At 38.0% G+C, this 23,044-nt stretch overlaps 1 protein-coding gene across 1 annotated transcript; it reads right to left on the reverse strand.

The window, feature by feature from the left end:
• Nucleotides 1-1,452: 1,452 nt before the first annotated feature.
• On the reverse strand, nt 1,453-22,949 carry SEPTIN2 (septin 2). The gene is made up of 13 exons (XM_075716023.1): nt 22,916-22,949; nt 19,760-19,792; nt 18,507-18,627; nt 15,167-15,253; nt 14,147-14,270; nt 11,280-11,414; nt 10,932-11,049; nt 9,510-9,611; nt 9,055-9,200; nt 8,299-8,382; nt 5,838-5,895; nt 3,864-3,973; nt 1,453-3,431 (listed from the first exon to the last, which is right to left on the reverse strand). The coding sequence occupies exons 2-12, from the start codon at nt 19,766-19,768 to the stop codon at nt 3,872-3,874; spliced, it is 1,086 nt and encodes a 361-aa protein (XP_075572138.1). The 5' UTR covers nt 19,769-19,792; nt 22,916-22,949; the 3' UTR covers nt 1,453-3,431; nt 3,864-3,871.
• Between the last annotated feature and the right edge of the window lie 95 nt (nt 22,950-23,044).

The raw sequence follows: 23,044 nt of genomic DNA on the forward strand, positions 1-23,044 counted from the left end.
GTAAAATCCTCTGGTATTAACAGTTAGCTCAAGAATCCAAAAGCAAGGACACAGCCTGGTGTTCTTAATCTGTAACAGCCATAGGGGGCATTGAAGTCATTTCACAGGAAGATGAGCCCTGAAATATTTTGGAATATCTAGAACAAACACCCTTTTCACTCTCTCCAGAGATGAAGCATGATTCACTGGAGAAAACAATGACCCTTAACACTTAAAGCACCTACCTAATAACAAGTAGCTTCATTCTATGCTAACATAATAATTAAGGGACATGCAAGCGTGGTGAGAGCTGCTGAAAAAGCAGGATCCCATAGGTAGGACTTTGGCAGCTCTAGGAACACCCATAGGGAAATGCACTGTACCAATACGCTTGGAGCATACAATACTTAACTGACTGTATTTTATGCAGGTTCATCAATGTGTTCTCTTTCAACCACATCTGCATTTCTCCTTTATATTTAAAATGTATCACCACAAACAAATTAATATTGACAGGGTTAATTATAATAAACAATCATAACAGAAAAATAAAGTGTATTTTAGCATTTATTATCGACTTGGCTAATAGCAGTATGTAAAACAGAATATAACATATTTTTGTACCAAGAGCAAGTCATTTTTGCCACCAACTATAAAGCTCTGCGTATTCAAAAGTTTTTTGACTCCTAAAATAAAAACTGTAACAGAAAAAGAATTGTGGCCAGTTCAGCAAGCTACCAAACATCTACCTTTTGTCTCCAAATCTTTCTTCTTCTGCCCAAGTCTTTCTTCTACCAGTAGTTGAGTTTGTCTGAAACAGAATCTGAGAAAGGCAGTCTCACTTTTCATGTCTTACCATGAAACCACTAATAGCAAGACCATCACGAGAAAAGTGAAGGGGAAAAGACTTAGGAAGAAGAAGCAATTAGCTGTCTTAAGTACTTCAGTTAAAATGGCAAGTGCCTAAACTTACTTTTTCCTGTTAAAAAAAACCAAAAAACCCCCCAAAAAACCCAACCCAAACAACCCAGCACATACAAAAAAATTATTTGCCTAAGAATCAAACAAAATACTTTATCCTGATCAAATATTTTAATAGATACATGATATTTCAAAGAATAAGACATTGCCTAAAATAATTCCACAGGTAGTGACCAAACAGCACTAAATGCGTGGACAATCTGCTTTTGTTCCCATGTTAGAAAATACAGGAAAAAACCTATCAAACCAACATACACAGAGAGAGTTACATGTACAACCAGTCCCTCTTTGCACACGTTAGATTTCACAGTTTTTCTTCAAGTACGAGTTCATAGTACTATTGCAGCTTACCATACCCTATCAAACTTATAGGTGAAAACACAAATGTCCCAGAGTGGCTCGCCTTGGCAAAGCAGACAGCGTCTGAAGCACACAGTGTTCAAAATATTTAACAGAGAGATACCAGACAAATAGCTTAGAAGTGGACATTATCAGGAAAAAAAAACCCAGATTTGTGGCACATGAAGAACAGCATGGGACTTCACAAAGTATTCAATGACTTAAGTTTATAGTAAGTTCTTTTGGTAAGTTTATCACAACTGATTCACAAAAATGCATCAAAAGATTTAGAAATAAATAAGGTGTTGTGGAGTATAATACTGCCACATTACTGATAATACTGCCACATTACTTTGTTTCTACACATTCTTTTGAAAAAGCAAGACAAGAACCTAGAAGTGCATGTTTTTCTGTCTAAGTTTTATATGTAAACATTTGACAAAATGGGACTTATCACTTCTGTGCATGTCAACATACAAAAAGGTTCTCATTTTCACTTTTGTCAAGGTTAGGGAAGGTCAAATGAGTTCTGTAAAACTTTGACAGTAATTACTTTTGAGAAGGAAACTGGAGCTCCCTAGTAAAGGCTACGATTTTACTTCACATTTTTAGAAAGATTCAAATATAAAACAATTCATCAACAGTAGTTTCAGGCAGGTAAAAATTTCAGTTGCTTAACAGGTTTATATTTAAATCTAGCCACTTAAGTACCACTGGGATTATACATTAGCTGTAAAAATCTTACTAATTTTTTCAAAGAAATATTAAAAAAAATTATAAAAGTCACAGCTGCACCTGAGCTCAAAGAGAAAAAAGTTGCAATTCTATCTATTTATTAGCTGTTCAGATAACAATATTTTGTAACAGATCAGATTAGGAAATCTGATTGCTGGCTTTATCAGAAGTAGTAGAAAAACTAACCACAGTGTATTACTGCTTACCCTATCAGCTACCACCTATGTAGCTGTATACTATAGCTGTTACTACGTACTGCAAATACCACACCAGACATGATATACAGCAGAAGTCCAGCCAAGCTAAAACACAGTCTCCTTTACTGTCAGTGTTAAGGAAAGTGACCTTGGCCTTAATACTGCTAACTCCATCTTGGAGAAAGACCTTAAAACACAGTTTGCATTGATCTGCTCAGGCACAGATCACTTTAAAAAGAAGTGTGCTAGTATGTATTTTGTACTACAATTAACAGTTTGCAATGCCCTAAAAATCGTAAGGAAATACTGATTAGGAATTATAGAATTTCTTATGCATTTGGATATAAGAAACACCCATGCATAGAAAACTACTCTTTGGGGTTTACCTCATTTAACAGTATCAGCATTATTCAAGTTTATTTGGCTACAGTAATGCCAGAAAATAGCAGGACTGATTTGTGCTAACCTACAAGAAAATCTTAAAAATTATCTGCAACAGAGTAAGAGATTTTAGGCAAACAATAAAGAATATATGTCCCTCAAGGTTAAATCTGAAGGAAATAATGCCTGTTATATAAAATACAGTGTGCCTCTTAAAGAGGCATTTCCTTTTCTTTCTTTTGTTAAGACACAAGGCATACTTGAATTTTAATTTAATACTTGCAGAGGCCAAGGAAATCATCTGCACTGAGCAGAGACAGAAAACGGGCTGATGGTCTCACAGACACACACCGGTAAACACTGCAAAAAATATAAAACTAAGGTTGCAGGGATCCCTAGTGAGGTGACTGTTACATGCCACTGAACAAGATATCACTGACAGTTATTTATTTCTAAATGTAATACAAAGTTAAAAGCAGGGAGCTAATAAGCCATATAAAAAAAAAAATTATTATCTAACGCCCTATCAGGCTAGAAAAGTTTCAGTGTCTATTTCGTATCCCTAATACAATGGGAAACTGAAAATAAGCTCAATATAAGAATTACTAAACAGAAACAAAGTCAAATGTGTATAATATATAAAATACCAACTGACTACATGTTATGAAATATGTATCACAACAGCTACCACAATGCATTTCCACGTTAAACTCTAAAGCAAACTCCAAGTTACATGTTGAGCAAAAGGCATCCTTTCTGGTATAACACCACCGTAATTCAACTCCAGAATGTCTCCTTTAAGTCAGGGTATGAAGTAATCTAAAAACAAGACAGAAACATACAATTTAAGATCAGCTATCTTCTTACAGTTAGAAACCTGAATAAACCACAAACGTTTGAAAAGTCACAATGAAACAATGACTTCATCATGAGTTTGAGAATCACCTGTTTACACAATTTCAAAGACCCTTCCATGATTCTTGCCAGCATACATTGTATTGACTTTCTGGAAAATTTTGGGGGGGGGGAAACCATCACACATACACCACCCCCACCCCCCCACCCCATAATATTTAGTTTGGCTCCAAGCCATTTCACTTCACAGACAGTAGTTAAACCTTAAAAATTAAAACTAAGATTGAAACCTATGCCAACCCATCTTGTAAACATTTTTCCAAAACTTCTTAATACCAACCACAATAACGAGTAGTTAAAAGAAAAGCCCTTTAAGTGGCTATTTGAACATCTTACCAAAGACTTTATACATGGTGTCCATGAACTGCACTATCTCCTTCTCCACTTTGCATCTGCATCTGCATCTGTGCCTGCATTCTCGCAATCATCTCCTGCATGCGACGAAGCTGGAAAAGTAGCACAGAAGAATCCTTTAGCCTAATCTCACCTCAGAATATGACTCTGCTGCCAACACACTATTAATTATTTATATTAAAGAGGGAACACATATCTGCATTATCTTTGTCTGATGGGTAACAATCTTGGGTTATGGCATCTTCTTCTACTGCTCTTTGTCCATTAAGAGACTGGAAATTTGCTGACTGAAATAAGCAGGCTTTACTATTGTAATTTGGGATGAGATTTTAAGCATCCCTAAATGGAAGTCTTTGCTTCCTCTGAAGTTAAATAGATAAAATGATGGTGCTGAAGTGCTGAACACTCACAGTTACTAAAGCTTATCACCGGAAGAAAAGTAGCTTGTTTATGCCCCTCCAAAGTACACCTCTATCTGTCACTAAAAATAATTGTCAGTATCACTTCCCAACTCCCTTGCTGGTGAAGTATTACAGGAAAAACATCCAAGGAGACATAAGCATTATTAAAAATGGCTGAAGCTCAATTTTAGAGCCCTGCAACATTTAAACACAGGGTAATCACATAACTCAGCTACTAAGATTAATTCAGCCATGTTGCATGTACAATACTTAAATTCTTTTATTGTACCTAGCTGCAACAGGTGGAAGTCAACCTCACTACTGAAATACATTTGGGGGTCTTTGCCTTTGTGCACCTACACATGAAACTCAAACTAAACTGTTAAGCTTAACAATGAGAAGTTACACTTGTGAAATGTTTACACTATTCTTTTTTCATACTCCTTGAAACAACAACCCTTTTCATTTTTACTCTAGTTATCTTTTGGGACTTTGGTAGCCACTAAGACCACTAGTAGAAGACTAAGCATCTGCTTGTGCTAGAGCAGTCCAAAAAGTCCAGCTAGCTCAGCCTTCTCTCCAACACTGGCTATTAGCAAACGCATGGAAAAGCCTAACAGCCAGGTGCACACACCCAGTATTTCCTGCCATATGCTCTCAAACTTTAGAAATCTGTCAATTCTGAACTTGTTAAGCCAAAAAATTCTACCTTCGCGTTTAGTGAGCACATTCATGGAGAAAGTAAAACTTTTCCAGTCTCAGCATTTTTGAGCTTATCTGCATACTTGTTATGCACAAAATTCCATGCTAATGAGTTCCACAATTTACAGACTGTCTTAAAAGTATTTTTTTTATTTGAAAGCAGCCACCTATTAATCTCATTAAATGTGACCTGTTTCTTGTATAGTAGATTCCCATTCACCCTGCCATCTATGATTATGTAAGCCCCTTACTATATCCTTCCCCTCTGTCATCTGCTTCCCAATATTAACCTAATCTCCCCTAGTACAGGACCTCCTTCAGATCTCACTTCAGCCTTTCTACCCATTTTTTGCTATTTGCTGTACTTTTTCTAGTCTTGGCTATATCTTTTTTTGGGTTAGGGGGACAATGAAAACAGTGTTAGAGCTATGCATTAGGGATTTATCATAGTGGCAGAATAAGAATTTCTGTTTTGTTCTTTGTTCCTGACAATTCCTACCATTGTTCCCACCTTTGCTGCAGAGCTGAACTGACTTTTTCCCAGTCCGCAATTGCTAACTGTAGAACCTTTACTCATGTGAGGATGGCACTCCCTCCCCACACAACATGCATTACATCCATCGGTGGAATCAGGCATTTTACCAGATTCCACCTGTTCCAATAAATCAGTATCCTGAGACTCCTCAACACCTCTTCGAATCGTTTTGTTACTGCACCTTGAATTAACTTTATATTAGCAAATTTTGTCTTCTCCTTTACAAACTACCAAGATCATATAAATCGTTTGACCTAAAGTAGGGATACAAGAATAAAAATTCCACCATCACAATAGTATAGAGTTCTGTCATCTTACTTCAGCTTCTTTTTCAAGCAGAATCTGGTCTTTATTTACTTCTTCATCTTCTATTTTCCTAAAATAAGATTAATATTGTTCAATAACATGCATATATTCCAGATTTTGAACTTCCAGAGAATGCTCTGTTGACAAAAATCAAGGCTCTCAGAACACATCTTATATGTCAGAGTATCATAATACAAACAAATTTCATCAAAACATGTTCTCCACATAGCTGCAATTCATGTTTTTATTTTTAAATTATTTTAAAAACATCAATTTATCCCTTACTCCTTCATAAAGGTATGCCCAGAACAAGCATAAACTGTTCTAGCTACGACTGTAAAACATGACAGACCTTTGCACATAGGTATCAATAAAAACTATTTCTGACCAGTAGTGAAGTATAGCAGTTTACCTGAGCATAACATTATCTTAACTGATGGCAATTTGAGTACCACAAATTCAGAAATACTGCAAACACATACTCAATTCTTCTCTTTCATTGGAGCAATAAAGCAATACAACTAAATCAAAATATAAGTTCAAGGTAATGCTGGACAAGATGTTAACAAAAATATGGAAGCAACATGTGAAATAACCAGTGCTCTAAGAAATTCTGTACCTGGAAACCTACCTACCTCCAGGCAGAACCTTCCTTCTATGCAGTTCTATCCCATCTCTAACTTCATGAACCATGTTTGCTACCAAACATCTAAAAGGCTCATAACCAAAACCACAGAAGTAACACAACCAATGTGGATATCTGGAATCCTTCCAATTGGAGGAACCCTTTATCCTCTGCTCCACTTAAAGACTGAAGTTTTCCAGTATAGTCACCTTTTTTTTTTTTCAAGTCCAAAAGATTTCTTTTGTATACCATATTAAAGTATAGCACAAACATTGACTAATTCTGTTAAAATTAAGCAAATGCTTTCAATCAGTATCTCAGCAAACTCTTGCTTAATTGGGACGTTCTAGTTTTACATTGAGAAACCAAACATCAAAATATTCTTACATGTACCATATTTTCAAGATTACCTACTGCTTTGCTAATAGATTTCTCCTATCCCATGTTGCAGTGGGGAAGATCTGCTAACAGATCTAATCACACAAGCGCTATCAAAACTGCAAAGCGAACAAACTGATGCTTGTTAAAAGCCTAACCGAGAAACAGATTGTCAAAAAATCCTCTGTGCCAAAAAGCCTCTACGAACATTAGCGAATACAGTCAACAAGCACTAACTGCCAAGCACTGCCGGTGGGGTACGTGCAAGTTTGAAATAAATTCACATGCAAACTACCCTCACTTACAGTAAACTTAACTACATTCTAGCAGCACTTCAGAAATGTGAAAACAAAGACATATAGGCCACTTAACTAGACAAGACACAAAAACATGTTTTAGTTTCACAAAGAAAGATACTCCAACTTAACAACAACTTACTGTCACAGGTCCTTGGCAGAGGCAACTTTAAATCTTCTAAAAATTGGTAAACATTATTTTAACTCAGGATGTCCTTAGGTTACATTACTTCTAAGACCTTTGTACATACCTGTTGGTTAACAGGAACCAGAACTTGGCAAAAATACTTTTTTTTTTAGCTTGAACTTCAGAAGACAGGATTTAAAAGTCAGGGGAGAAGAGCATGTCATCTTGCCTGAAGGGAAAACCGGACTTATAGACCAATGCTACAGGCAGAGACAAACTCCTTTTCCTGAAAACTGACTAGGTGTGTGAAAAAAACCTATGTCAACAGCATGATGGAAAAAGCTTTGCAAAATATATCAAACCCACTGAAATGTGCAATTATGAAACCCTCTAGTGGTTCACATAAGAGAAGCAACTGAAAAATCTAAACCAGGCAACACCCAGTTTTCAACAAGAACTCACAAACTCAACTTTACAAACCCTGCTATTTTAGTTAAAAATGGGGTGTTCTGCCTGTCTCTCTTACCAGGAAAGCTGTGCCCTTTCCATCACAGTTCAAAATAGTGTTGAAAGACATTATCCTGTGACTGCTATGCAAAGAAAATTATTTATTTAGACTATGTTTAATAAAGTACTGCAGAAGGATTTGCTTCTCTTTCTAAAGACACAGTCCAAATAGTCCAGTGGTTACTTCTGAAAAAAAACCTTTAACATACCAGCACTGACCTAATGTGCAGATTTTTTAAGACATTTATCGTAGACATCTACCCTACTTATTTACCTCAAACATTCCAATCCAACTGTGTTCAAGCCTTAAAACAAAGCAGAGATCTAACTATACCCTTTTTATGTCACAACTGTCTCTTCAGATTTACGTAATACTTTTTCTTACACTCAGTGTAAGTGGTCAACTGAACTTGATGCTGACTGGAGCTACAGAGCTGTCTGTGATCTACCAAATCCTAGCAATGGAATGTAGGAGAGACAGAGAGACCAAAAAATAAATTCAGAAGAGGAAGAAACAGCATGTAATCATCATGTAACAACCTGCCGCCTCGTTTGAGCCTCTCAGAGCGGAAGTTCTCATAGTGAAGATCCTGGGTCACCTCCTGAAGATCTTGCATATGGGTGCTGGAGATAGAAAAATAATTAAAATATACCTGTGTCACATCAGCTACCCTAACCAACTCTCACATTCAGCACTGTATTGGGTCAATATGTTCAGAATGTACACTCATTTAACATGCCAAGTTAAAAGCTAATTTAAGTTAAATCAGTGCAATAAGACACACAGAGAGACCACCTCCAACCCTGAGGCAGCCCTGACATAAGCTGTCCTCCTGGGTGAAGTGTTTGATGAAGCAGTGCTGGACAGGGGAAGCAGAGTAGCAAAGCTTGAAAAAAAAAAAAACCAAACCAGTGGACTTTTGAAGTCTACTCCTTTGCAGATATGTATCTACATACAGATATATTTAAATAAGCACAAGGTGTGAAGCAACCTGTTTTATGTTCTTGGGGATCTGAATAGCAATACAACACTGTGTTCAACAAAAGAATTACACAACAGATTATTTTCATAGAATCATTGATTAATTCAGATTAGAAAGAATCTATGGAGCCTATGCGGTCCAATCCCTGCCTAGACCTAGGCCAGCTAGGTTAATGTTGCTCATGGCCTTTTCCAGACAAATTCTGAATGTTTCCAAGGATTCCACAACCACTCCAAACCCCCACTACAGTGTTTGAGTATCTTCCTGGTGACTGTTTTTTAAACTACCATTTAATTGGAATTTTCTAACTTACATTAACATGGTCCTCAGCTTCAGGAAGTCATTATGTTCTGGATTCTCCACTTCAACTACACCCCATGGGTAGAGTCGACCTCTAACTTTTTTACCTTTGGCTTCAATGAGTTGATTGGATCCCACTACGCAAAATGGAATACTGGCCTGAAAGCCAAAAATGCAAAAATTACTAATAATGAACCAGAACAAACAACTCCAAGAACAACTCGTACTGCTCAGGACTGCATAGTATAGTAATAAGTTTGTAATGCTTTTAATTTGAAGCTGTAAAAGAAAAGAAAAAAGTCATTGTTACCACCATCTCCCAAATAGAGAAGCCTGGGCACAGAGACACAGTGACTCACTCAAGGTCTCATCGCAGGTCACAGTATGTATCTTGTTCTAAAGCTATCCGTGCAGTCCAAAAAGATACAGTATATTATCCACATATGTAGCTTACAAAGCCAGTCATACCTTCAGGAGTCTGGTCTGCTCTTTAAAATCTTCATCCTCATCTGATTCAGCATCAGGCAGGTGATAAATCTTGATGCCATGCTCTTCTATTTCATCCAGAATCTGAAATTTATATTATAAGAAATTGAGATAATATACATGTAAAGTCAGTACTTTTAAATCTTAAGGTAAAATTACTTAATCAGTTATACACAATCTCTTGAGAAATTTGGGTCTATCTTACTGATCCAAATTACTTGGCAAGTATTTGTTTTTAAACACTGTATTTCTTCATAATATTCAACAACTACTTGTCACAGACTTTCAGACAAACAATAGTGTTCAAATAAATACTGTCTTTTGTGGATTACACATAAAAAATTGAGCTTTTTTTAAACGTTTGCAATTTTTTTTTTAATTATGAAGCATTGACTCAGAAGTCATAATTGCTTTGAACAGCCTAAAACTCCTTGCTCTTGCCTCTGAATTAGTATTTGGGGGGTAGGGGTGGGAGTGTTTAAAAAAACCTAACTGAGCTACAGACATGACAAATACTTTTTCTTTATGACCGCTAAGAATGGCATCTGCAGCTGGAATCCATTTGCCATAAACCCAAATTTTGCTCTTAAAAAAAAAAAAAAATAATCTTTATTTCTGCAGAATTGTAGCACAATATGTATATCAAAGTAGAGTATACTTCTCTTTTTATTTTAAGTTGGGTAAGATAACTATGAGGATTTTCAAATTAACTGAAAAAATCATAGATAAAGTTTTAAATAGAATAGCTAAGACTGGATCAAGTGTGCCTTCTGGCAAGTTAAGTCTAAGACTTCTTCCTAAATTTCATAGTTGTTATTAACTCATGATGGTTTGTTGCATTTCCCCCCTCCTGCCCCTCAGCAAATACAGCATAAAGTCCTGCAAGACTGCATGTGTTAAGGGGTCTTGCCTATGGAAGAAAGAACTGGAATCTATTAGAAGAGGGTCACACAGGGGAAGAAAAACAACCCCAAAAATCAGAAAAATCTCTGAAACTCCTGTTTTTCAATCATCAGAATTCTGACTGGATAGAAAAATATATGCACATTATAGATGCAGATACTGTCTCTGCTTTGAGACTGATTAAACAGGTAAGGAAGCAATTACCATTAGCAAATGCATTTCAATATTTTTCCAAAGTTTCAAAATTCACTCATAATGTAATTGTAAATGTAGCCAATCTGCCACTTTGCAGGCAACATTTTAAGGACAATTTCTCAGTTAAATACATAATAAAAGAATTTACAAGATATCAAACCACATATTAAATAATGTTACACTGTGCATGAGATTATATTCTTCTTGGCTAGGACAGAGTAAGGCTGAATGAGAACGCCCCTCTTCACTGACCATGCTGCTATAACCAAAGTACAACATTTTTCCGCAAGCTAGAAAAATACTTACCCTTTTCTTTAGTCTTTCTCGCTCTTTCAGAGAAAGCGTATCAGCTTTTGCAATCACTGGTACAATATTTACTTTGTTGTGTATGGCCTTCATAAACTCAACATCCAGAGGCTTAAGGCTAAAATTAAAATATGGAAAAAGTTAAATTTATTTTTAATCTAGAGTACCAATTTATTTTCACACCAATATAAATCTCTCTCCTTACACAGAACACACCCAATTAATTCCAGCAGTTCTAGTACTTCCTTAAGTAATGGTAATCTGATTCTGAAAATTTAAGTCATCAGGCACAAACCAACTCCCCAAAGTAAAATAATTTAAAAAATAAAATGACAGAGAAGCACCTACCCATGACCAAACGGTGAAATGAAATAGAAGCAGCAATGAACCCGGTTATCTATGATATGCCTTCTGTTCAAACCACTCTCATCATGCAGATATCGCTCAAACTGCTCATCAATGTAAGAGATTATGGTCTTAAAACTGTAAAACAAATATGGATTCAAGAAATCATGCTTGTTCCCAAACGGTCAATAATTTTAGTGATGTTTCAAAGGTAATATTAGAACACCAAGACATCCTGCTGATGAACCAACCTGCTAATAGACAAAAATTAATTTATTGGTGCTGTAAGACTGTAAAAGTAGAAGAGCGCATATCTTAAAATTTTACTTGAATTCCAGAATAACAAACTACTGTGCATAGTTTTTTTTATATATAAAGATAAAATGTACATACATATAACACATATCTTAACTTCTACAGCAAATTTCTCTTGGGTTAGTATTTCTCTTTTGTCTAGTATTAATTATACATGCTCAAGATAATCTAAGCTTCTTGTTCCTAATTGATTTAAAATCATACAATGGTTTGGGTTGGAAGGGGCCTTTAAAGATCATCTAGTCCAACCCCCCCTGCCATGGGCAGGGACATCTTTCAGTAAGTCAGGTTGCTCAAAGCCCTATCCAACATGACCATGAACACTTCCAGGGATGGGACATCCACAACTTCTCTGGGTAACCTAATCCAGTGTCTCACCACTATCATTGTAAAAAAACTTATTCCTCAAGTCCAACCTAAACCTACCTTCTTTCAGTTTAAAACTGTTGCCCCTTGTCCTATTACTACAGGCCCTGGTAATAAGTGTCTCTCCATCTTTGCTGTAAGCCCCTTTTATATATTAAAAGGCCTTAGTAAGGTCTCTCTGGAGCCTTCTCTTCTCTAGGCTGAACAACTCCAACTCTCTCATCCTTTCTTCACATGTGTTCCAGCCCTTGGATCATTTTCATGGCCCTCCTCTGGACCTGCTCTAACTGGTCCATGACTGTCTTGTGCTGGGGGCTCCAGAGCTGGATGCAGGTCTCACAAAAGCAGTGTAGAGGGGAAGAATCACCTCCCTCAACCTGCTGGCCATGCTTCTTTTGATGTGGCTCAGGATATGAATGGCTTTCAGGGATGCAAGCACAGGCTGCTCGCTCATGTCCAATTTTTCATTCACCAGTATCCCCAAATTCTTCTCTGCAGGTCTGCTCTCAACCCATTCATCTCCCACTCTGTACCGATATCGAGGATTTCCCCAACCCATGTGGAGGGCCTTGTACTTGGCCTTGTTGAATTTCATGAGGTTTGCATGGGCCCACTCCTCAAGCTTATTAAGGTCCCCCTGGATGGCATCCCTTCCCTCTAGTGAATCAACTGCACCACTCAGCTTGATGTCATCTGCAAACTTGCTGAGGGTGGACTCAATTCCACTGTGTCATTGATGAAGATATTAAATAGTATTGGTCCCAGTACAGACCCTTGAGGGACACCACTTGTTACTGGTTTCCACTTAAGAGTTTGAGCCATTGACTGTAACTCTTTGTATGCAGCCATCCAGCCAATTCCTCATCCATCTAACAGTCCATCCATCAAATGCACATCTCTCCAATTTAGAAGCAAGAATGTAATGGGGGACTATATGAAAGGCCTTACAGAAGTCCAGGCAGATGACATCAGTAGCTCTTCCTTTATCCACTCCATCGTAGAAGGCCACCAGATTAGTCAGGCACGATTTGCCCTTGGTGAAGCCATATTGGCTGTGTCTAATCACTTCCCTGTGTTCTGTATGTTTCAACATAACTTCCACGAGGATCTGTTACATGATCTTACTGGACATGGAGTTGAGGCTGACTGGTCAGTAGTTCCCAGGGTCCTCCCTTTTACCCTTTTTAAAAATGAGCGTGATGCTTCCCTTTTTCCAGTCACTGTGGACTTTGCCTGACTACCGTGACTTTTAAAATATGATGGAGAGTGACTTGAGAACTAAATCTGCCATAGATAACCCGACAAGATGGGATGCATCTCGCTGGGTCCCATAGACTTATGTACATTCAAGTTCCTCAGGTGGTCTTGAATCTGATCTTCACTTACAGTGGGAGGGACTTCATTTCCCCAGTCCCTGCCTTGAGGTTCAGGAGCTTGAGAGATGTGGGAAGAGGTCTTACCACTGAAAACTGGTTGCCATTAATCTCAAGATTATTTCTCAGTACTTATTATAATGTAAATTTCCAAAAAAAACCCCAAATCAAATCAAACCCAAAGATGATGAAAATGCACTTAAAAACGAAGCACAGAATCTGAGAATGCTCAAATGAATGTGGACAAGATCTAAAAGTGCATTTTTACTTGCACTGAAGACTAGATTAATTACTTTCTCAGAGTGTTGCTGAAATTTCTTGTGTCCCAGTGGTTCCATTGCTTTCTGTCTATAAAAAAAAAGTCAAGGTCACTGTTCACTTAAACCTCTTCCAAACTTAAGAAAGTTAACTAATAAAAAAAAAAATCAAAATATCTGTGTCTCAAAATTTATTTCAAGTTGTGTGGAAGTTATTGATGCCTCTTTACATGTATTTGAATGAACTTATGACACTTAAATTAAGCTTCCTCAAAATTAGAAAACATGTCCATCCCTCCAAAAATCACACCTCAAATTCAGCACTTCCCATAACACACCAAAAAAAGGTAAGATAATGACTTAACAGTATAATCACTTTGAATCATCTTTGGAATGGAAGTGTTTAAAAGAGCTAGGGTTGCCACTTGGGCCATCCTACTTTGAACTGCATATCATTATTAATATAGCCACACTTCAGCTACTTATTCCTGCCCCCAGGACAAACATGAAATGGATGTCAGTCTTCATACACAGATCAATATATACTCTGTGTACATACCAGTCTCGACAATTGATAGCATCCCCATATCCTGGTGTATCTACAACTGTCAGACGCAGTTTCACACCCCTCTCTTCAATTTCAACCGTTGATGCTTCAATCTGCACAGTGCGTTCAATCTTCTCTGAAAGACAAACTTGATCTTTCAGAATAGAATAGAATTTATAAGACTATGTAATTTTGAGATAAGCTCAAAAGATTAATTGGCAGATGCAACTGTATAAATGTTATTCCACAGATTACCTTCTAAGGCCTGATAACAGCAAGACTCAGTACTTAAGTTCTTCAGATTTTGTCAGATTATTTGAGATGTCATACTGTTCTTACATAATGTAGAAACTAAGGCAAAAGGAACTGAGAAAAACTATAGGTAATCAGTAATTTCGAGGACAATACTATATTATACGTAACAGAGTTTTTTCCTAAGGTTGAAAGTGACAAGTAATCGTCAGCAAGGATGACAAATTATTAAAGCAAGTCATTCAACAAGTAGCAAGAGGGAAAAAAGTAGCATCTTCCTCTATTTTCTTACAAGATTCTCTTTCATTGGATTATTGTATGCCTTGGTTAACAGAATAAAAAAGGGACATGGGACTGAAGAAGAAAAGGAGGTGAAGTTCTCATTCACTAAATATCAACCCAAAGCAAAGGAATCAAGTTGCAAGTCCAAGCATGCATAAACAATGCATATGTTTAGAACTGCAATAGATTAAAGAAAGTTTCTGATTGTTTTAGTTGATTGTTTATCTTACTGTGACACGATGGTATTTTTTTAAGCAAAAGAAGGGATCAACTTTCTAGGTGCCAATATGAATATACCTGAGGACTAAACAACAAAGACCCCATATACATCCTGGTTACCAAGGGAACCAATTCTATCAAACAGTTCAAATATAGGAAATACATTAGAAATCACTACAGCTAGAAATCACTACTGGTTGTTACTAAAATCCAAAGATAAAAGCATTCATCTCCAAAAAATCAGCAAGAACAGAGAAACTAGAACAAAGTTGTGTTTACCAGCAGCTCCTGGGATTATCCTTTCTGGGTAGAGATCTGTCAAGAAGAGGCTGTTTATTAATGTAGATTTTCCCAATCCAGATTCACCTGTGATTCAATATAAAGATAAATTCAACATATTTACATAATTAATTTCAACTGTATCCAGACAGTATCCTCCAACTATACATTTTTTCACATTAAATGTGTATCTTTTAATTTAAAAATTTACAGCTTATAATTTTGTAGTAGAAAAGTTTGCACAGGAATTAATAACAATTTGTACACCTCAGCTTTATAACACACTTTCTCAGAGCTTTCACTGATGATTTGTAACTAAATCTGCTAGTCAAGTGGAGTTCTGATCAATTTAGAGTTAGAATTTCGCATTTTATGTCTCCTGATTTTTTAAGGCATGCTTTTCTCCTATCACTCCAGAATGTGAAAGATCATACACAGTGAGAAGCTAGATCCTGCCTAGGCTATATCATCAATTTAAACAATGAAAAAGGCACTGCTGAACTTCTGCACAGCCAGCCATCATAAAGCATGATTTATTTCTGCTTTTTATGCTAATACGGCAAACAAGAACCCAAGGGAAGAGGAATATGACATGGCTACTGAGCACACACACAGAGCATTTTTTTTCACCAATGAAAATGGGCATTACCAAAGTGTACCATAAATATATTTTTGTTCTAGGGCTGAGCCATGACGACAGTTCGAAAGCCAACTAATTACCTAAAGATCAAGATCTTAATCAGAACAAATGTTCCCGGCATAAAAAAGACCAGCAAGTTGAAGTGGTCAGTACTTGAATTCACTGAACAAATCCTTTTCTAGAATTCTGGTTTTATTTCAGGTGTTGATAAAATTAATTTAAAAAATTAGATGTTAAAAATAATGGGCCACATGATCCCTCTGACTAACACAGACTATGCTGTAATAGGAGTCTGACAAAAACATCTGAACAAAAGAAAAAAGAGATGGAATTATTTTTTAAATAAAGATTTGACTAAGAGATGCCAGTTTTTAATGTCTTATAGAATGCATCTCTCAAGATCAGATTTTACTAGTGCAGCCTTCACCAGTGAAAGAGACATGCAGCCAGAGTAACTCAACAGTCACATGGCATCATTTCAGCAAAACAAAAAAAAGTATTATTTTAACCAGTGGCACATTCCACCCTTTCAGTCTGGGTAAATATTACATGGAAAACAAATCAGTTTTCATAGTTGCTGTCAAGGATTAATGAAAAGAGCAGTTATTCTAACTACTGGCCACAGTATTAGAGTTTAGTGACTCTCAAGTGAAATAACTATTTAGATGAAGTCATAGCTTAATAATGAGAATGAACATAAAATATAATAATATATACAAGCGGTTAGGATTTCTCTGGAAGCAACACAGCCAAGCAGCCAAATTGTTATAAACCCGAGCTCATGTCTTCACAAACTACAATAAACAATAGCAGAAAAAACAATGCAAAGAAGAAAAACCATTGATTAGGACCCTGTCAGTGCAGATAGCTTTTAAAGAAACACTCTCCTGCTCAGAAATTAAGAAGCATGGCAACTTAATGAAGAATAATATTTCAATAGAGGCGTTGTGATATAGCCCACAAGAGAACATACTTAAACCCCACGCATATTTCAAGAGAAAGAAGTAACATTCCAAACTGTTGAAACAATCAACAATTTAAAGCACAGTTTATTTTATCTTACATTGACCACCTCCCTCTGATAGTGTATCTTAAAAGTATCGCTCCAAATTTTCAATGAAATTACTTTTCTCCAAGTTCTCTTCCTGTAGTTTTCATTTATCCCTTAGAATACTGGCAGTCAATGACTGTAAAGCTAAATTTTACTCCAAGACATGGGTGGGCTTAATTGCCTTTCTGTTACTCTGACACCATGGCATTCCCTTCTATTTTACAGGAAGCTAGAAACAACTGCTTGGTCTATGTAATTTTACAGAGCTTTCTGCCAGAACTGTTTCACATAGCACTATTTGCAATTAATCTCAAAGAGATCTGGAAATTAAGTTTAGCTGCAGCAGAGAAAGCACATCTTTTTTCTCAGAACTGTTCAGATTTTTAGGATCACTGAACACTAAATTCTGAAGAGTTACAGTAGATACCATAATTTGAACCATCTGCTTTATAGTTTGGCTTTACCCTTAGATTTTATAAGATATCCATTATGATATTATCCTAAGCAAATCCAATGAAAGATACACTAAACAACTATGACAAAATTCTATAAAGACAAAAATAAGGGTCAACTCTGTCCAACACTGAATTACAGAAGACAGAAACAGGATAAAAGCAATGCTAGGGCTGCCACTTGGCAAAACTAATGAAAGGTTTGAGGATAGACTCCTTCTGTAACTACTGGAATCCAAAAGAATTAAGAATTTAAACACCTCCTATCATGTACCACCCCACCTCTCCTGCTCATTTCTACTGTGATCTCTCTTGGACAAATCTAAAACACAAATGGGATTTACTTCTTGTGACACCAGGTAACCTAATTCTATTAGGGTTACTGTTCGCAAAAGCTTATTTTAAAAGTGAGAATTACAGAATTCAGACACCAAAACTCAGAAGTTACAGCTCCCAAGCAGTGTGACCAGAAGAGATATAAAAGATGCCCAAGCCTCATTTGGAAGCCTACTTAATTTGCAAAAATAACACTGACTTCTCAGAGGATCAAGGTATTTCTGCAGACACACTAGATTTTTTCTTTCCATTCCAGACACCAACACAGATTCTCAATGAAATACTGAACAGAATTAAGCTTTAAATTATTACAACTAACAAAATCAAGATCAATTCCAAAAGTAACAGCTCACATCAAAACCAACTAATCCAATTCTCATTCTTCTCTTACAAGAGTATTTAGAAGGGGTGGAAAGACCAGAATTCAGATTCTTTTGAGCTACAGAAGCATAAAGAACTTTTTTAATAGAATAGTCTCCTTAATACTATTCTCTTAATCAAAACACACAAGCAAATGAAGATTGTATTCAAATGCAAAACCAGTTTTAAACTGTATTTGCAAAGGAATGCTTGAACCCCTTAAGAAAGCAGAGAAGGAGTGAAGCAATGATCACCTGAGTGCACAACAAAATTTCTTCATTTTACGCAGAAACTTATTAATGTATTCAAACATGGTTTGTAGTGTGGAAAACAACTGCTGCATGAATTAAGAAACTACAAAAGAAAGTTGAATGCAACAGTAGAGAAGAGCTTTTTGATGCAAACTGAAGCCTTACAATAGTGGAAGTAATATTCACTTTAATTCCAAATTCCCTGTGAGCAAGTACTAATTTTGAGAAAGACTATAAAATGTTTCCTTACCAACCACCATAAGAGTAAATTCAAACCCCTTTTTCACAGACTTCCGGTGAACCTGATTGGGAAGGTTTGCAAATCCAACATAGCCAGGGGTTTCTGGATTGGTAAACTGAGCAGGCTGTTGCTAAAAATAAAATAAAATAACACAATAATAAGCAACCACTCAAGACATACTTGTTTGTCTAACTGCTTTCCTCAGTTATTTCAAATGGTTTGAAGCTACATGACATACAGAAAACTACACAGGTGTTCTTACTACTCAACAGTTTCACAATGAAGTACAGAACAACTGCATTCACCTAAAGTTTATTAAAAAAAAAAGTTTCATTTATTCAGCTATCCAGCCAAGATCTCCTTAAGTAAAAAAGAAACAAAACCCCAACATTTATTTATAGAAGTATGAAGTGCATTCACTAACCACACATTTTTTAAACAGTGCCTTCGCACACATTTAAAAAAAAAAAAAACAACTTGTGTCCAATGTTTATGGACTTAAATTAAAAGATGACCATGTCTAATCTGTTTTTAGCACACCCAAATGAAAACACTGAAGGACTAGTGAAGTGATATCCATCTGCTGGAAGTCCTCTTTAGAGATCTCTTTTAAAGGGCAGGGACACAGGGTGGAGGGAGCAATTTACACAATAGTGTTTCAAATGCCCACTGCCACAAATACTGCAGAGAAATCTTTAGATCTATTAGTTTCCTTCTTCAAACACATTACTCAAGTACCCTTTATCATTCATTTCACGCCAATAAGGTAACATGGATGTTCTACCCATTATAGCAAATGCAGGGGACCAAGAACTAGATGAATCCCAGCATGACAATAATATTTTAAGTTACCACGCTGTTTATGAAGGATTTTTCTGGAAGATCAGTTGACTCTATTAGTAAAGGAAGAAATTAAATCTAAGAACATCCTTTTCTTAAATGATTCCTGCTCAAAACACAGCAGCAGAGTGGAACTTTCAAAGAAAACACACCAAGCAGCTTGTATGCAACTCCATGACCAAAATCAAATCCTTGCAAGAGTATTAGTTAACTGCAAAGGTTTACACTTGTAGGAAACTAATATGTTTTACATCACTTATGTCTTCTAAATGTGAATTCTCTTATTTATGACCCATAAATTTAGCATACACATCACCATCAAATACGATGCAAGTTACACATTCTGCCTTTGCAGATTAGTATTTAAAAACAAAATATATGTTTCACATTGTTACACTGGAAGACAGAAATGCTATTCTTACCTTGGACATTTTTATGGAGGGTCAGGAACAGATCTGGAAAAATAATAGTGTTTTCAGCTTATTAAAAAATCATACGAGGGAAAAACAAAATGAAACAAAACACAAAACAATGTAATAACCACCTTTGCAGACTAAATTAGAACAGAAGCATTCTTGATCAGATGTCCAGATTTTGAAACAGTGTCAATTGCTTCACAGAGTACAAGTATTTGACTCTTTGGTATTAATGAGGGGAAGAATTTTCAGCAACCATTGTTCCTATTAACATCATTGGACACTGAATTCAAGCAATGTGAATGTGGGGTGCTAAGGGCACTAGATGCATGACAAACCATTTTGAAGCCTGAAAAAGAAAAATTCACATCTGTTCCGGAAACTAACCAAACCAAACACACTGCTTAAACAGATCTTACTATTTACAGGAAACAGTCTTTTCAACTCATGTATTATTTTTTTCTTTTTAACCTCCTTCCCCTCAACATTTCCTTTCATGCTCAAGTATTCTGTAAGGGGTTGACAGCTTCAAAACGAAACATTTTCTCCTCCTCTTTCATCTGGATGCTTGCAAACTCAGTCATTTTAACTTCTGTTGCCAAGATAAGATTTTCACATGCAGCTGCATCACTCTGAGATACAAAGCAGATGTGGGGAGGGGGGGTGAAATCTCTCATCTAGAGAAGAGGAGGCTGAGGGGAGACCTTATCGCTCTCTACAACTACCTGAAAGGAGGTTGTAGTGAGGTGGGTGTTGGGCTCTTCTCCCAAGTAACAAGTGATAGGACGAGAGGAAATGGGCTCAAGCTGTGCCAGGGGAGGTTTAGATTGGATATTAGGAAAAATTTCTTCACAGAAAGGGTAGTCAAGCATTGGAACAGGCTGCCCAGAGAGGTGGTGGAGTCACCATCCCTGGAAGTGATCAAAAAATGGGTAGACATGGCACTTTGGGCCATGGTTTAGAGGACATGGTGGTGTTGGGTTGATGGTTGGAATGATGATCTTAGAGATCCTTTCCAACCTTAATGACTCCCAGTTTTCACTTTCATTAAAAAATAATCCAGCCACCAAGCCAGGAAACATGAAATTGCCACTCTACACTTAAATGGTTTAGTGGTGGACTTGGTAGTGTTAGGTTAATGGTTGGACTGGATGATCTTAAAGGTCTTTCCCAACCTAAACGATTCTATGATCTCACACCTCCATGCAAAAAAGTCTCTTGACAAACAAAGACCTGTCAACAGAAGAGAACTTCTATCACGCTAACTTGCATGAGTTCAAGAGATCATACCATTTACTATGGCAATATGTCAGCATATGCTGTATCTTCAAGTGGTGAGTGCTCCAAGTCCCCTTTCTAGTCCCTCCCCTGGCTTGCCCTCTAACCAAAAAGGTATCTGTTCCCACTCACAAAACCCACATATCATAGCCACCTCTTATCCATCTAGCTCACTCCCACTTTCATTCTACAGATTTGAAATTATCAGTCTTATTCTTTCCACCTTCCAAGCAGATTTTTGTCAGTGAGTTCAGCTTCATGTGAAATGACACCCAATTGCTTCAATGTACATACAACCTGTCCCTCCCATCAAAAAGCCATCCTGAAATCAAAGCCAACTGCCAGTGACAGATGGACAGGGGCCTGACCTTTTTTGTGCGAGGCAGAAGGCAAAGTTGTTTTCAAATTAGTGATGATTTCCAGCAGCTATAGCATTTGCTTCTCAAAGCTACTGTATATGTATATATATACAAATGCCACCTCATTTAGGTTTAAGATGAAACTTCTTAGCTCACCATGATTACTTCACTGCTAACAGTTACCAAGCTGCTTCTCCGCCCCCCCAATGAGGAAGGGTCAGGTTTGAGAAAGGCTTTTTGATGGGAGGGACAGACTAAAGGCAGTAAACACTGAAGCAATTTTGTGTTGTTTCACATGAAGCTGAACTTACTGACAAAAATCTGACATCCTGATTACACACACGGAATAAAAACTGGATAACATGCTTCTCAAGTAAAATTTCATGCTAAAAATAAAATCCAGTATCTGCAATCTATTTCAGTCAATAAGCTGGTCTATGACCTACGAAGTATTCAACTACTGAAGAGGTTATCTGTGAGACTTTTATCATCGTGCAAGATTGTTGTGATAGCAACTCTTCCAAGAGTGTTTCCTGCCGAGTGATGTCATTGATCCCTACTTAATCATTCTCCATGAAGATTTTCAATGCCAAACAAAACTAGATTCTGCTAGAACACAGAAGAACATTCTTTTAGTTCATAAGGCTTGTCTGTCACCCAACTAGTTCTGAGAGGCACGCTAAGAGCGGAGGAAAGGTTTCACAGCTACCAAGAAACGTATGAGAACTATTTATGCACATGGCTGCAGTTACATTACATTCTAATACACGGAAAAGCACAGAAATCTTTCATGAAAAAGATCTTTCCCATAGCATTCCCTTCAGGGCAGCAGCTGAGCGCTCCCACACTGGCAGGAGCACGCAATCTCAGAGCAGTCCAGATTTTCCTCTGGAGCTGGTCAATCATGTTTCAGACCCTCCGGTTTCAACAACCCGGCTGGAGTTTTCCACGAGAGCGTCTTCTGAAGCGTGGTGAGCAAATGGCACTGGAGTGACTACCTCACCCCCTCTGGAAAGAGGGAACCGCATCTCCGAGGCCCTCCCATCAGCGGGTGCTTCAGGCGTTCGGGTGGCCCAGGCAACCACCAGGCCCCGCGCTCGGCAGGGGCAGGCCGGGCGCTACCTAAGATGTCGACACCCCCAAGCTGCTGGCGGCTCTACAGCCGGCGCCGTCGACGGCCGTCCTGCCACGCAGCGCCCATCAGCCCGCTTCCTCCTCACCAGCATCTGCCCAGCACCCCTCCCGGCCGCCCCGCCTCCTTCCCTCAGCCCCTTCCTCAGCCCCGGCTGGCCGAGCGTCCCGCGGGAGCGCCCAAAGGGACTGGCTGGAGAGCCGGGGAAGGGCTGTCCTTTACGACCCCTTCAAGAGAGGGGCCGCACAGACGGGCCCCACCGAGGAAAGGCAGCGCCCGGCAGCGCCGCGCCGCGCCGCGCCGCGCCGCGCCCCGCCCCGCCCCGCCTCTCCGTCTCCGTCTCCTCCTGTCTCCCTCTCCTCCTGTCTCCCTCTCCTCTCCTCCTCTCCTCACCTGCCGGCCCGCACTGCACGCAGCCAACTGCCCCAACTGCCGCTCCCGCGCGCGCGCGCACCGTGAGGGGGAAGGGGAGGAGCCACAGCGCTCCGCCCCGCCTTCAGGCCCCGCCTTCGGGGCGGTGCC

The sequence above is a fragment of the Pelecanus crispus genome, chromosome 9 (assembly GCF_030463565.1).
Source record: "Pelecanus crispus isolate bPelCri1 chromosome 9, bPelCri1.pri, whole genome shotgun sequence".
NCBI classification, from domain to species: Eukaryota; Metazoa; Chordata; class Aves; order Pelecaniformes; family Pelecanidae; genus Pelecanus; species Pelecanus crispus.

Excerpts from the sequence above, each read along its gene's own strand:
- SEPTIN2 (XM_075716023.1), bottom strand. Across the intron at positions 8,383-9,054 it reads AAGCTGAGGACCATGTTAAT|CACCCATATGCAAGATCTTC; the intron begins GTAAGTTAGAAA and ends TTCTATCTCCAG. Across the intron at positions 5,896-8,298 it reads AGGCTCAAACGAGGCGGCAG|GAAAATAGAAGATGAAGAAG; the intron begins GTTGTTACATGA and ends ATCTTATTTTAG.